Raw genomic sequence first — 14,870 nt, 5'->3', positions numbered from 1 at the left:
GTTGGTACATGTGTTGCCATGGAGAACATTTATCCAATAATGATCAATAGTTGGCCTGGTTTTGTTTAGGTTTAAAACCAGGCAGGTTGGTTCCAAAAAGTCAAGGCATTGTCCTCAGAAATGAATCAGTGAATGGCTGTCACCTATTTTGTTAAGTTGAAAAAGGCATTTACATGTATGTTCTTTCCGTCTGCAAGGAACAGGACCCTGCTTATTAATATAAATAGCTCGCAGTACATGCAAGTGTGCCACACTGTGTGCGCGACTGACAATCCAAAATTGTTTGACAGAATGATTCTTCACATTCAAGATTATCCATCAAATGTAGACCAATCATGGAATTACATCTCATGTTGGGCACTGTGTTGCAAGTATTTTTTTGAAATAACTAGGTAGATATGGTTAGTGCCTTGTCTGTTGAGAACAGCTCAAAGGATATGTTGTTTGATCTGGTCCGCCAGTGCTTTGGACATATGAGGCAGCACAGTGGCTCTGCTGTTAACACTGCAGCCTCACAGCGCCAGGGACCCGGGTTTGATTCCACCCTCCGGTGACTGTCTGTGTGGAGTGTGCACATTCTCCCCTTGTCTGCGCACGTTTTGTCCGGGTGCTCCGCTTTTCCTCCCACAGTCCATAGATTAGGTAGATTGGCCAGGCTAAACTTCCCATAGTGTCCAGGGATGTACTAATTAGGTGGATTAGCCATGAGAAATTCAGGGTTACAGGGATAGGGTGAGGGTGAGTGTCTCGGTGGAATGCTCTTTGGAGGGTTGGTGTGGACTTGTTGGGCCAAATGGCCTGCTTCTGCACTGAATGGATTCTATGATTTTATATGGCTTGCAGAGTTGGCATCACATTGGTATATGAATTTCAACACCATACTGATGGCAGCAGTCTGTTAGTAGCAAATATCACTGCTTTGCAGGTTCACCTCGATTCAACATCGGTCCAATTTTTGAAATACCTTACTGAAATATACTGAGCACTTTTCAGATCCAAAAGGGACAGCCTTAGGGCTGTGCAATATGTTATAAGAAATTGGCTTTATTGGCAATTTGATAAATAGGACCCAAGACATTTGCTTAGCATGCAAGCCTGATGTTGAACCAGGGTGCATCAAAGCCACCTTTGCAGGGTAATAGCTACCCCTGATGAGATCATTTTCATTAGACGGCTGTATAATATAACTGTAATGTGTACTGCCATCACTGCATATTTTCCTCCAGTGACCAGCACCAAAAGTGCTGTTAATTATACACAAGTTGAAAGCTCCTAGTCCAGTAGCTTCTTCCCATTGCTAAATAATTTTGAAACAAAAGTTCATTTCTTTTCAAATTTGCCGTCATTTGATATCTTTTATCCTGTAGCCTGCAGTAAAATGAGGTTATGTTTCATTTCAAAGCACAAATCTTTTTACAAGCAATACAAATTTAAAACTTAATTACAGCAAAAATGAAGAACAAAAATATCAATTTTTTCATAAAAGAAACATCTGCTGGTACACAAGCACACAATAATGGCAACCTTCAATCATATAATACAAAGCCACTGCTGCTAAATGCAAAGCTGGTATGATAATGCAGCAAGCATTTCAGGCGAAACACACTCGAATTCCATTATTGAGTTCTGGACATGCTATTTCAGTGCATTAGCTCCACCTACAGAATGATAAGCATGCTTGATGCTCTCCAAGTACACATTCATCTTCAAAAGCAAGACATCTGTGAGCACAATTTTAAAAAGGGAAAAAGGTCAAAGTCCTAGAACACCCTCCCTTACAGCGTTGTTGGTCAACCTACACCAAATGGACTGCAATGGTTCAAGAATGCAGCTCACCACAACCTTCTCAAGGGCAACTAGCGACGGTAAATAAATGCTGGCCCAGCCAGAGAAACCAACATCCCACATGTGAGAGTGTAAAAAAAGTCCACTCACCTCTAGAAGCCGGTCTCCTGCCTTCAGTCTGCCATCTTGGATAGCTGCACCTTTTGGAAGAATGTTTTTCACATAGATTGGTGCTGAGCCACCAACAGGAACATCTCTTGATGTTATGCTAAACCCAAGACCTTCAGGACCTGTATGCATAGAGACGGGAATGTTAACTTCACGTTTAAGTGGAATGCTTATTTAAATAAAGTTATCAGTACAGGATGGACAAATAAAACCTTCATTGCCAAAAACAAACATCTACAATTCCTTGAATTGTGCAGTCTGATGGGAAAGTGCAACATATTATTGGTTCTAAAGCAGAATTCTAAGTAAAGTTTCACAATGAGTGGGAAGTATATGTAGGAACGTTTGGATCTTGTGGTTTTATGGGATTGTTTGTTCTTGTCCAAATGTCAAGTAGTTCCCTTTTACTGTCAGACTTTAAGACACTAACATGACAGCCTGGTTACATTGCAATAAGATGCCAGCAATCTTGTACATTCTGTACAAATGTCAACAAAGATGCAAGTTATCAGTCATTTTAATGCAGTTGGATCAGGAAAAAGGCACTACTACTTAACACGTCTTTGACCACAGTTCACACCCTGACAAAGATTGAAATACCAATTATCTGGTTTAACGTCAATCACTCCATCAGGCTGATCAATGTGGGTTCAATTCTCATACCTGTTGAGGTCACCATGAAGACCATAGCTTCTTAACATCACTCCTCATCTGAGGCGCAGTGACCCCTCAGGTTAAACTTACCTCTGGTCATCTCTTTCCAATGACAGAGTGACCCTATGATTCACTAGGAAATGGTGACTTTTATTTTCACAGACCACGAATAATATCCGAACAAACATGATATAGGGACAAAAACAAAGTTGTTGGAAAAGCTCAGCAGGTCTGGCAGCATCTATGAAGGGAAAAAACAAAGTGAACGTTTCGGGTCCAGTGACCCTTCCTTCACAGATGCTGCCAGGCCTGCTGAACTTTTCCAGCAACTTTGTTTTTGTTCCTGATTTACAGCATCCGCAGTTCTTTTGGTTTTTAAACAGGATATAGTGTCCTTGTTACCGGCACCAATGGCCATATGTTGAGGGTATATTGCCGGTTTTCGCTAAGATTTACTACACACAACAGGTCGATGAGAGGAGATAAGGGTCTAACAACCGAAGAACTCTTTGTTAAGAAAGGAAAAGTCCAGAAGTTGGCCACTACTATGGTAAATGAACTAAAACTGAAGATGAAGTAATGAATGCATTTTACCAAAACCTGCAGATTTTTTGAATGGTGAGGTAAATAAGCAGTTAAATTTCAGGGTGGGAGTAAAGGGAAAATAAAATGAAAACTGAGTGATTTTGACCATTAGATAAGTGATGGATAGGGAAAGCGATAAACGCTCTATGTCAACCATCCAATGGCCTTGGCACGTATACTAGCCCAAAGTGATCGAGTATCAATAGGCTACAAACTCAACAAAAATTTCCCACTACTTTCATTCTATCTTTAAGTATGTGGCTAGCATTATAAACACAAATTTGAAAACACCAAATGCTTCTGCACACCTCAGAAGATCTGCCAACTAAAAAGTTCACAAGCTGACCTTTCCATAAGACAAATGAATGTCAATTACCTTGCATCATGGCAGGTAAACCTCTCATGTTGACACAAACGGATTAGTGACCTTATTCAATAATTAGAATAAATACACAAATTTCTGAAAAGATGATTGCTTCTATGAAATACCAATGAGAAACCCAAACCCCACAAAGAGTGAGATTCCATCACAAAAATTAAAAACCGAGTTCAGTGTGGTCTTTTCTACAAGGAAATAAAGCCATTATCATTTGACAAGGAGGTTCATGGTGGATAGGTGGTGTATTAGCAAGGTACTGCAATGTGCATTATTTTCCATTCAAGTATAAACTACAAAGTAAATGGACAGTATTTCAGCCAGTTGAATGTTCTTTTCATACTCTAAATAATTGAGTCAAAAATACAACTCTGGATTCAATTCAGACCTTGTAGATGCAATGCATGCCCCTTGTCCATTTAGGGATCCTGGGTGAAATTTAACAAACAGCAGCAACACAGCTTCTAGTAGCACCTGGTCTCCATTACAGATTAAGCAAGAACCATGATGCTAGCAGAGGGAATACAGACTGTAACTGCGCAGTGGATAATGTTGTTGAGGTTACAGACAACAACATTGTTGGAGTAGAGCAGGTCAATGCAAATAGGGAGCAGAAGATTTCTGCAAACCCTTCCATCTTAATTCATGAACAAACTGAATTTCTATAGTACCCATAACATGACAAACATTCTTATTTCATTTTACTAATTTATTTAGTCATGGGATTTGGGCATTGCTGACTAAGCCAGAATTTATTCTTCAACTGCACTTAAGGCAGCAGCAGTGAGCTGCCTGTTTGACTGCTGTAATTCATGTGGCACAGGTGCATTTTCACTGAGGAGGGGAATTTTAAGGTTTTGACCCAATCACGGTGAAGGAAAGGTGATATAGTTCCAAATCAGGATGGTGTGTCATTTGAAGAACTTGGAGGCAGTGGTGTTCCCATACATCTGATGATCTTGGCTTTTTAGGTGACAGCTGCTGTCGAGGGAGCCATGGTGAGTTGCTAAAGTGCATTTTGTACACAGCACTCACTCTTGCCACTTTGCATCATTGTTGGAGGCAGATGATGGGGTGTCAATGAATGGTTGAGCTTTCAGAGTATTGTTGGAGCTGCATTCATCCAGGCAAGTGCAGAGTATTCCTGGCTTATGTCTTGCAGATGATGGACAACCACTGAAGGAGGAAGAGAATTACTCAAAATTGTCAGCCTCTGACTTACTCTTGAACGAATATAGTTGGGCCAGTTAAATTTCTGGTCTCTGCTGATGTTATGATATTGGTGCTGAGGAACCAGCAATGGCAATGCTGCGAAATGCCAAGGGGAGAAAATTAGATTTTTCTCTTGTTTAAGATGGTCCTTGTCTGGTCTGAATGTTACTTGCACTGATCAGCACAAGATTGAATGTTGTCACAGGAATGTTAGTTACCAGACAGTGGGCTACATTAGAAAATATTATATGTACCTTTCCGCAATCCACAAAAAGGATTATATACAGGTTTAAGAAGCATCTCAAAGGAAAAGTGAGTGTTGGAAAGTCAAAACAGGATCAGAGGTAGGATTTAAGGATTAGCTCAAAGAAAAACCAAGTGTTGGAAAGGTAAAGACACTTACTGAACAAGTTCAGAGATTGGGGCTGAAACAGCTGAAGGCATTTTCACCTCCAAATTAAAGTCAGGAAGGCAAATAAAATTGCTGAACAGACCCAGCAGGTCTGGCAGCATCTGTGGAGAGAAATCAGAGTTAATGTTTTGGGTCTAGTGACCCTTCTTCAGAACTTCTTCAAAACTCTTTGTTTTTCTCTGATTTCCAGCATGCACAGTTCTTTCAGTATTTTTTGCTCAGAAATTGAAGTTGCTTTTGTACAAAAGGCAACAACTGCAGAAGAGATCTGACAGTTGTAGCACTAGATAAGAAAGAGGTGACGGCAATAGAGAGTTGGGTCCATTTTAAGCTAAGAAAATGCTAACCAGAGGGGTTGTTAGGCCAAATGTCATTGTTGGTCAGTGAGCAGAGGAGTAATGGACAAACAGAACTTTGTAACTTCTTTCATGTACAGAAGTTACTAGCTTTTTGTGGAGCATATCTAAAGGTTCTACGACAGCAACGTATAGTCATTAGTTACCTTGATATTAAATATGTCCTAAGTGCATCCTGAGGGAAAGCTGATAAAAGATGAAGATCCTATAAGTAATATTTCATGCTTGCACTGAGAGTGACTATGAGCCAGAGGACTGGCGAATGATTAATACAATGTTCATTTCAAAACCAGAAAGGAAACCAAACCAGATAATTACAAGGTAATTAAATACATGACAATCCAGATGTTGGTGTTTTTAATTAAAACTGAAATGATTTAATATTAGCGATACAGCCCAGGAGGCCATTGGCCCATTTTGCTTATGTCAGCTCTTTAAGAAAGGTATGCAATGAATCCTATTCACCTCTATTTATATTTAGGCCTATGGCTAGAGTACCCAACATGGATTGCGGAAAGGTAGGTCATGAAGAACAAACCTAGCAAAATTTAGTTAAGTTGGTGATAGACATGGTGGATGGGGCAAAAATAATGCTTGATGTGTCAATCCACTTGTACACAGCAAGCTCCCACAAGCAGCAACAGAATAAGTGGTTCAACCGTCCGTCTTAAGTGTTAACTGAGGTGTAATTATTAGCTAGGATGTCAGGAGAACGCCCTTTAACTTTTCTTGGAACAGTGCAGTGGCTGTTCTCTGCCCATCGAAGGGGTCAGACAGCCGTTTGGTTTAACTAAAAGAGAATATTATATCTACCATTTCCTCAGTATTGGATGCAAAATGCTGGCCTAGGAATTATGCACTGAAGACTTAAGTGGTTCACTACACACTTTGAGTCAATGAGTTAAGGCCAACACAGTAACTGTTCACATGAAATACTGCAAACATTACGCCCAGTTCTCGCACTGGACTTAAGAAAGGATGTGAAGGCTTTGGAGAGGATGTGATAACATTTATGAAAATGTTTCCAGAGATGAAACTGCTTCCATCTAGGACAAGTGCAGCAGATACTTAGGAATACCACCATCTGCAAGTGCCCCGTCAAGCCACCTACCATCCCGACTTGGCAATGTATCTCTCTATACCTTCGCTGTCACTGGGTCAAAATCGTGGAAATCCCTCCCTAAGGGCATTGTGGGTCAAGCTACAGCATGTGGACTGCAGTGGTTCAAGAAGGTTCACCACCAACTTCTCAAGGGCAACTAGGGATGGGCAGTAAATGCCAGTAACACCTACATCCCATAAATGAATTTAAAAACAAGAAACCTCAGTTATCTCATCTTTCAGTCTTCCCTGGATTCAGGGGCAATGCCAGAAGGGAGAATTGTAAACATTATAACTTTGTTCAAGAGATAGTAGGAACTGCAGATGCTGCAGAATCTGAGACAACAAGGTGTACAGCTGGATGAACACAGCAGGCCAAGCAGCATCAGAGGAGCAGGAAGGCTGACGTTTCGGCCCTGGACCCGAAACATCAGCTTTCCTGCTCCACTTGGCCTGCTGTGTTCATCCAGCTCGACACCTTGTTATCTCTATAACATTGTTCAATACTGTTTGTAAGGATAATCCCAGTTAGTTTAACTTGGTGGGGAAGTATCTCGAAACAATGATTCAGGAGACAATCATCAGTCACGTGAAAAAAGGTGGTTACATTTGGAAATGTCAGCATGAATTTGTAATGGGGAAATGATGTTTAATTAACATGCAGGAGTTTTTAACCAAGTAACAAAAAGGCTCATTGAGGGTAACTTTGTTGATACCGTAAAGATGGATTTCCAGGTATTTGGTACTTTGCCACACCACAGATGAGAGAGCAAAGGTACAGGTCATGGTATAAAGGGGACAGTAGTAATGTTGATTTGAAAATTGGCGGAGTGATGTGAAACAGACACTAATGGTCAACGGGCATTTTTAAAGGGTTTGTAGTGAAGTTCCCCAAGGGTTGGTATTGGGACTCTTGCTTTTCCTGATGTATGGTAACTGTCTAGATACTGGTGTACAGGAGGCAATTTTGAAGTTTTCAGACAACACGAAGCTTAGAAGAAATATAACTGAAGTGGGTCAGTGTGGAACTCCAAAAAGACACTGACAAACTGGAGAGTGAATGGATAGGTGTAAGATGTGATTCAATGAAGAGAAATGAGATGATGCACTTTCATAGGAAGAACACTGAAAGATAACATAAAACAGGATACAATTCTAAAAGGAGTGCAAGAGCAGAGAGACTTGGGTGTCTATGTGCACAGATCTTTGAAGGTAGCAGGACATGTAGAAAGAGCAGTTATAAAGCATACAGTCAGTAGCTTTATTCATTGGGACCCAGTGTACAAGAGCGAGGTGGTGATACTGAATTGGGAATTCCTTAGGGAAGGAATTCCAGGATTTTGGCCCAGCAACAGTGAAGGTAGCGAGATGTATTTCCACGTCAGGGCAGTGGGTGGCTCGGAGGGGAGCTTGCAGATGGCGGTATTCCTAAATATCTGCTGCATGGAAGCAGTTGCTAGATCTGAGCTGGTTTATTCTGTACATCCGAGCGGGCCACATTCTTGGAAAAATGTGGCTGCATTGGAGATTAGAGTACAGAAGTGACCTGGAAAATTCTACCAGGAAAGAGAAATTTCAGTTAGAGGTTCGATTGAAGAAATTTGATCTGTTGTTCATCGAGAGAATAAGGTTGAGAGAAATTTGACAGAGGTTTTCAAAATTATGAGCAGGCTGCATAAAGCAGACAGGGAGAACCTGTTCCCTTTCATAAAAGCAACAAGAATGAGAGGGCAAAGGTTGAAAGTGATGTGCAAAAGAAACAAGGCGGATGTGAGGGAAAGAACCTTTCTCACACGGCGAGTAGTTAGGATATGGAGTGCATTGCCTGGAAACATGATGGAGGCATGTTCAACTGAGGCATTCCAGACAGTACAGAATGATTACTTGGCTAGAAATAGAGGGCAAGTGTGTGGAAGGGGGAAAAAAAAACCAGGAAATTGGCACTCAGTAAGGATGCTCATTTGAAGAGTCAGTGCAGACACAAAAGGCCATATGGCCTCCTTCAGCACCATAACAATTTTGTGATCCTGTGATAAACTGAAGAAGCTGGGATTGTTCTCCTTGGGGAAGAGAAAATGGAGAGGAAATTGCTTTTCACAGGATCACTCTCAAATCAAATTTTGCCACAAAAGGTCAAATGACCCAAACTTTGGTCAATAGATAGGTTTTAAGAAGTGTTTCAAAGGAAGAAACGGAGGTAGAAAGGCAGGGAAGTTCAGGGAGGGCCAAGACACCTGAAGGCACAGCCAAAGTTTGCACATTGATTAAAATTGGGGATACACAAAATGCCAGAATTACATGAGTTCAGATATCTCAAAAGGTTGTTGGTCCAGAGGTAATTACAAAAAAAAAGGACAGTAAAGACCATGAAGGGATTTGAAATCAAGATTTAGAATTTTAGAATCAAGTCACTGCTTGACCAGTGGTTGTATAGGTCAGTGATAGGTGAACAGGACTTTGCGTAAGTTAAGACACAGACAGCAGGCGTTTGGATGATCTTAGGTTTATAAAGGGCAGAACATTGGAGACAAGACAGGAGTGCATCGGATTACAAAGGTAGGTTTCAACAGGTGAGTTAAAAAGTGATGTTGCAAGGTCTAAACAAGTAGCACTATGGTGGCACAAGTACATAGTTCAACACTCAAACAATCAAATAGGACAGTAATGTTGAGAACAAACTGATTTAATCTCAGATTGGTCAAGGAGAGAAATGGCGTGCAGAGCGAGGGAAAAGAGTTGGAGGATATAAATAACAACATTTCTTCTTATTTATTCCTAAACTAACGTAAAACTAACTTTAATCCAATTGCGTAAATGTTTTATTACACTCTCCAGACATTTTTTCCTAATCAACCTGTTCAGAGATATTGTTACACACCTCTGGAGCAGGTGAGACTTGAACCTGGGTCTCCTGGCTCAGACATAGGGCCACTACAATTATGCCACAAGACCCACTGACACACTGTTGCTTGTCATATTTTCCATGTTTGTTAGCTCATATCAGCAATGGTTTTGGTACTTGCAATTTTTTTTCAACTAGTTTTAGAAACCAGTGTTCTTGTCATACTCTCCTTCTTTTATTGTTAATTTTATACAGTTCTGCACCCTCTCCTCAGGTAGCATGTATAGCACAGGACTACCTCAACGTAAACTTAAGTTTAGTGAACCTGAGACACATGGCAATTTGATTCTACCTCTAGCATTTACCTCGAATAAAATAAAAACAGGATACTTGACCCACCTGACAAATACTAATGTCCATGCTGCACACAAAATCATTCCCTCCTCACTTACTTCATCTAACCCCATCAAGCACCACCTCCCATTTATTTCTCCCCTTACATATTTAAAAGTTACTCCTAAAACTATTGAGTGCTATTCACGTCAACTACTGTACACATAACCAAGTTCATTATTCTAACCACAATCAGGTAAAGACTTGAGAGATTTTGTTTTCCTTGCAATAGGAAAGGAAAGGAAAGGAAAAAATATTGTTGGATTACATTTTTATACATTCAGGATCACAGAGCTAACATAGCAAGGAAGGCTTGCTGCCATTTTCCTGCTTTCTCCCCTCTAACCATGTACATTGTAACCATTCAAATAACCATCCAATGCCCTCCTGAATGCCTCAGTTGAACATGCCTCCAACCATACTCCCAGGAAGCACATTCCAGACCCTAACAATTCACCGCATGGACAAGATTTATTTCTCACATTGCTTCTCTTGCAAAATGCTTTATATCTGTGCCCCCTCATTCTCAATCATTTTACAATTGGAAACAGTTTGTCTTTATCTACCCTGTCCAGGCTCCTCAGGATTTTGAAAATTCTGATCAAATTTCTCTCAAGCCCTCCCCTTTCCAGGAAAGGAATCCCAAAGCCTCAAATTTATTTTCATAGCTGAAGTTCCTCAACACTGGAACCACAGTCATAAACTGTCCGCACTCACCCAAATTGTGTACGCATCTTTCCTGAAGTACGGCAGCCAGAATTGCCTGCAATACTCAAGCAAATGTGTCAATAATGAATTATGTAAGTTCAGCATAACCCCATTGCTCTTCCCCCTCCCGAAGTCCCCAGCACCATATGTGCCAGTCTTCAGCCAATTCGACTCATTCCACATAATCTCAGGAAATAGCAGAGACACAGGATATAGAAAAAAAGCTATGGGACCTGACAACATTTCGGCAGCAGTGCTGTAATCATGTGCTACAGAACATACTGTGCTCCTAGTCAAGCTGTTCCTGTAAAATTAAAATACTTGCAAATATCCAACAATGTAGAAGCTGTCCAGGTAAGTTCTGCATACAAAACGCAGGACAAATCCAACAAAATAATTATCGTCCCATCAGTCTACTCTCAATCATCAGTAAAGTGATGGAAGGTGTCATCAACAGCGCTATCAAGCTGCACCTGCTCAGCAATAACCTGCTCAGTGATGCCCAGTTTGGGTTCCACCAGGGCCACTCAGATGTGGACTTCTTTAACGCCTTGGGCAAAACATGAAGAAATTGGCTCAAATCCAGGGGGGAGGGGAGAATGACTGACCTTGACATAAATGCTGCATTTTATAAGTGTGGCACCAAACAGCTCAAACAAAATTGGAGTCAATGGGAATCAGCGGGAAAGATCTCCACTGTTGAGTCATATCTTGTAAGAAGAAAAATGATTGTGGCTGTTGGAGGTCAGACAACTCAGCTTCAGGACATCTCTGCAGAAGATCTTCATGGTACTGTCCAGGCCCAAACATCTTCAGCTGCTCAAATAATAACCTTCTCTCCATCATAAGGTCAGAAATGGAGATGTTCGCTGACGATTGCAAAACGTTCAGAACTATTCATTACTCTTCAGATACTGATGCAGTCCATATCCGAATGCAACAAGACCTGAGCAACATCCAGACTTGGGCTGACAGGTAGCAAGTAACATTTGGGCTACATAAGTGACACAAAATGATCATCTCCAACAACAGGGAACCTAACCATCACCCCTTGATATTCAATGGATTACTAACACTGAATGCCACACTATCAACATCGTGGAGGTTACCAATGATCAGAAACTGAACTGGACTATTGTAACTATAAGGACAGGTCAGAGGTTAGGAATCCTATAGACAGCACAAGTCAGGAGTGTGATGGAATACTAAAATCTAACAAAAAAACTGGAGATGATGGAGATCTGAAACAGAAACAGAAATTGCTGGAGAAACTCAGCAGGTCTGGCAGCATCTGTGGTAAAAAAAAAACAGTTAACATTTCTAGTCGGTGACAATGAGTCACTGGACATATATTCAGCCAATTAAAGAGGTTATGGCTGATTGGTAACCCAAGTTCACATCCCTCAATACATCTGATAACAAAAATCTATCAATCTCCAACTTAAAGGTTACAACTCATTTGACATCAATTGCCATTTGTGAAAGAGAAGTCCAAACATCTCGCAGCCTTTGAGTGAAATACAAGTGCTGTGTAGTGTCAATCCTGACAGTAGGAGGAAGTGGTGTGCGTGGGTGTCAGGGGGGCGTGCATGCACATGTGTGTATGGAGTGGGAAGGGCTTGCGGTCGGGGTTATGTTGTGTTGAGGTGGGGGGGTTGGGGAGAGTGGGGACATGAGTGTTGGGCTGTTGGGGTTAAGATAAGGAAAAGACTAACAAAAGCAAACACTTCAATTAGACTCCTACTATTCTTTTCATGCTCGTTAAACTATGTCACATCAATGCTTTGAAATGTAATTTATTAACCACATATCACTAACTAATCTCAAGCATTTCCACGTCATGTAGAAAACAGCTCTTTTTTGGGATAAGGAAAGGTGACAGGCCAACCCATAGTCTACACAACATGAAGGTTCAAAATAATATGAGAGAAGACAAAGTACATCATTAAATAGTAATCCAATGACAACCAGCTCAAATTTTATAAAGCTTGGAGGTTTTACAAAGACAGACCTGGAGGTAACTATCTTCCCTGAATCTGCAGGAGAGAATACTTTAATGTGGAATGCAGTCCAATCAGTCTTGATTTCAGCATTGCATGATTGTGGTAAAGAAGATTACCAAGCTTCTTAGAGGCAGCCTTACTATTGGGGAAATGTAGAAATTCTATTAGTTAGAGATGACAGAGTTATCCAAAATCCCTGCCCATTTTCTTCAAAAATAATCTCATATTCTGAAGCGCTGAAACATTCTGATAAAAGCCACTGTAGAAACACACTTATTTATAAGGTTTGTTTTGTAATGAAGAATGACTCAGGCTGGAATAACTACAGTGCTACTTGGTAGTTAGATGTGAGAAAGAAACTAAGTTATGTTTTTGGATAATTGCACGAAGCTTTCCTTGCCAAAGGCCGAGAGATCAAGATGTAACAAGACAGCTACTGCACGCAATAAGATTTGAGTTTGCATACACCCATGTAATGTGATCAAAAGGAAACTGATCAGTGGAATAATCAGGAAAAAAAATGATAGTTTTGTAACTAACAGACAAGATCAGTCATAGGATGTAGGAGCAGGGTGGGGGAGAATGACTGGGAACCCGAGTTAATGTACAAGGAGTTAGATCCTTCCAACAGCACAAATTATGTAAACAGAGGCATACATTTCTCTCCATTACGAAAGGCTTTTAGTATCCACAACAATTACAAATAATACAATAAAGTGTTCGGGAACAAAAACATGATAATTATAATAAATCACCATGCCTCAAACCAAAACAGGGATCATGAGCTAGCTCAAATTAGTTCACTTAAGAGCTAACATTACCTTACATAATTTTAGGAAGTACTAACACAAGGAAAAGAGGTCATATCCTATCCTGCACCCACTGCGTTTCAATGATTGTCCTTACCGTTAATGTTGCTTATAGTTCCTGACTCCCTATGCCCCAACTTCACCGCAACACTACAGCATAAAATCGTCACCTCATGTTGAAATGACTTCATGGCCTTAACAACCCTTGCACCTGTAACTTCCTGCAGCTCTGCAAAATCTCCATCTCTCTGCCTCTAGCATCTTTCTTCTTCATAACACCCTTTGCCCCTTCACACCACTATGCCTTCAGTTTCTTGACAATTCGACAATCCACCATGCAAACTCCCTTCCAAAACACATCATAACCTCACGTATTATCTTTTTTTTATATTTTGGCTAAATGAAACAACATTGTAACCTTAGTTTTCTGGAGATCATTGATGGGGAAATAGTAGCAGTGTTTCCAAATGTCTTGAGCATTTATGATGGTAGGAGCTACCACTGACGTTTTGGTACCATGCCTTTCAGGAATATCTTGAGCTGCACGGTTCTTGTCATGGCACTAAACTATTGAATGGCTTAATCAGCTTAGCAAAAACAGGAAAGTGAGGTCAAGCAGAATTTTTACAATGATTTGTAAACCTCATTGTAGCATGCAACATTCATATACTTTTCTAAAGTGCCAAGGATACATTTTAAAATATGTGAAGTGGAAGATTAACCTTGTTAAATCTCCACCTGAACAGCTTGTTTACAGGTTAACAACTGGCAACCAAATACAATTTGTATTCTTATTTTATTTTGCACATTGATTTTTGTTCACGAATGCTATCTTTCTGAAAGCATCACTTCCTGCTAGCTCACGGCACGGGTTCCCCATCAGGAATTTGTGAAAGTTATGCACTACGAGTGTGTCTCAGGCAAATGTCAGTGACCTCTTCAGTCTTGAGGTCACTGCAGCCCAATACCTTTGCAGGAGGCGAAGGATCACTGGAGAGCCACCAAGAGTCAAGATCTCAACTATCTTTTTTCCCCTCCATACCCGATCATGTCAAGGGCAATGGTAACACTACTCGAATTGCTACTGGAACCAATTTGAGCTAACTCAACAAAAACCAGGCATTTAATCCTGGACCTTCATCTAACAAACCTCTATTTGCTCTGCAAGATCAATGAATGTGTTGGTACTATTCAGCTTCATGCTCATCGCTTTCACAATTCCATGTTTGACAGCACTTTGCCGCAGTCAGGTGCTGATGGCTTCAAGTCCCATTCCAGGATGGCAGTAAGAAGTCAGATAGGCTAATTCAGTTCCAAAGGTGAATTGTTAAACTAAGGACTGTTTGCACTCTCAAGAACTCAACAGGCGCTGGGTTTAAGTAAAAACTGAATTGGTTCATGAATATCCTTCAGGTTAGAAATCGGTCAACCCAGCCAGTGAGATAACCAGGCGTACAGCTGGATGA

At 40.7% G+C, this 14,870-nt stretch overlaps 1 protein-coding gene across 1 annotated transcript in view; it reads right to left on the bottom strand.

Annotated features, from left to right (window-relative positions):
• pard3aa (par-3 family cell polarity regulator alpha, a) overlaps window positions 1-14,870 on the bottom strand; it is a 782,893-nt gene that overhangs the window by 296,478 nt on the left and 471,545 nt on the right. Inside the window, exons 9-10 of the mRNA XM_048606721.1 lie at window positions 14,555-14,565; window positions 1,936-2,075 (exon numbers count right to left, since the gene is read on the bottom strand). Coding sequence (XP_048462678.1) covers window positions 1,936-2,075; window positions 14,555-14,565 — 151 coding nt within the window. The remainder of the gene's footprint in view (window positions 1-1,935; window positions 2,076-14,554; window positions 14,566-14,870) is intronic.

The sequence above is a fragment of the Rhincodon typus genome, chromosome 2 (genome assembly GCF_021869965.1).
Source record: "Rhincodon typus isolate 14 chromosome 2, sRhiTyp1.1, whole genome shotgun sequence".
Lineage (NCBI taxonomy): Eukaryota > Metazoa > Chordata > Chondrichthyes > Orectolobiformes > Rhincodontidae > Rhincodon > Rhincodon typus.
Note: the sequence above shows the minus strand (reverse complement) of the source record. Positions and strands in the feature narration are given on the sequence as shown.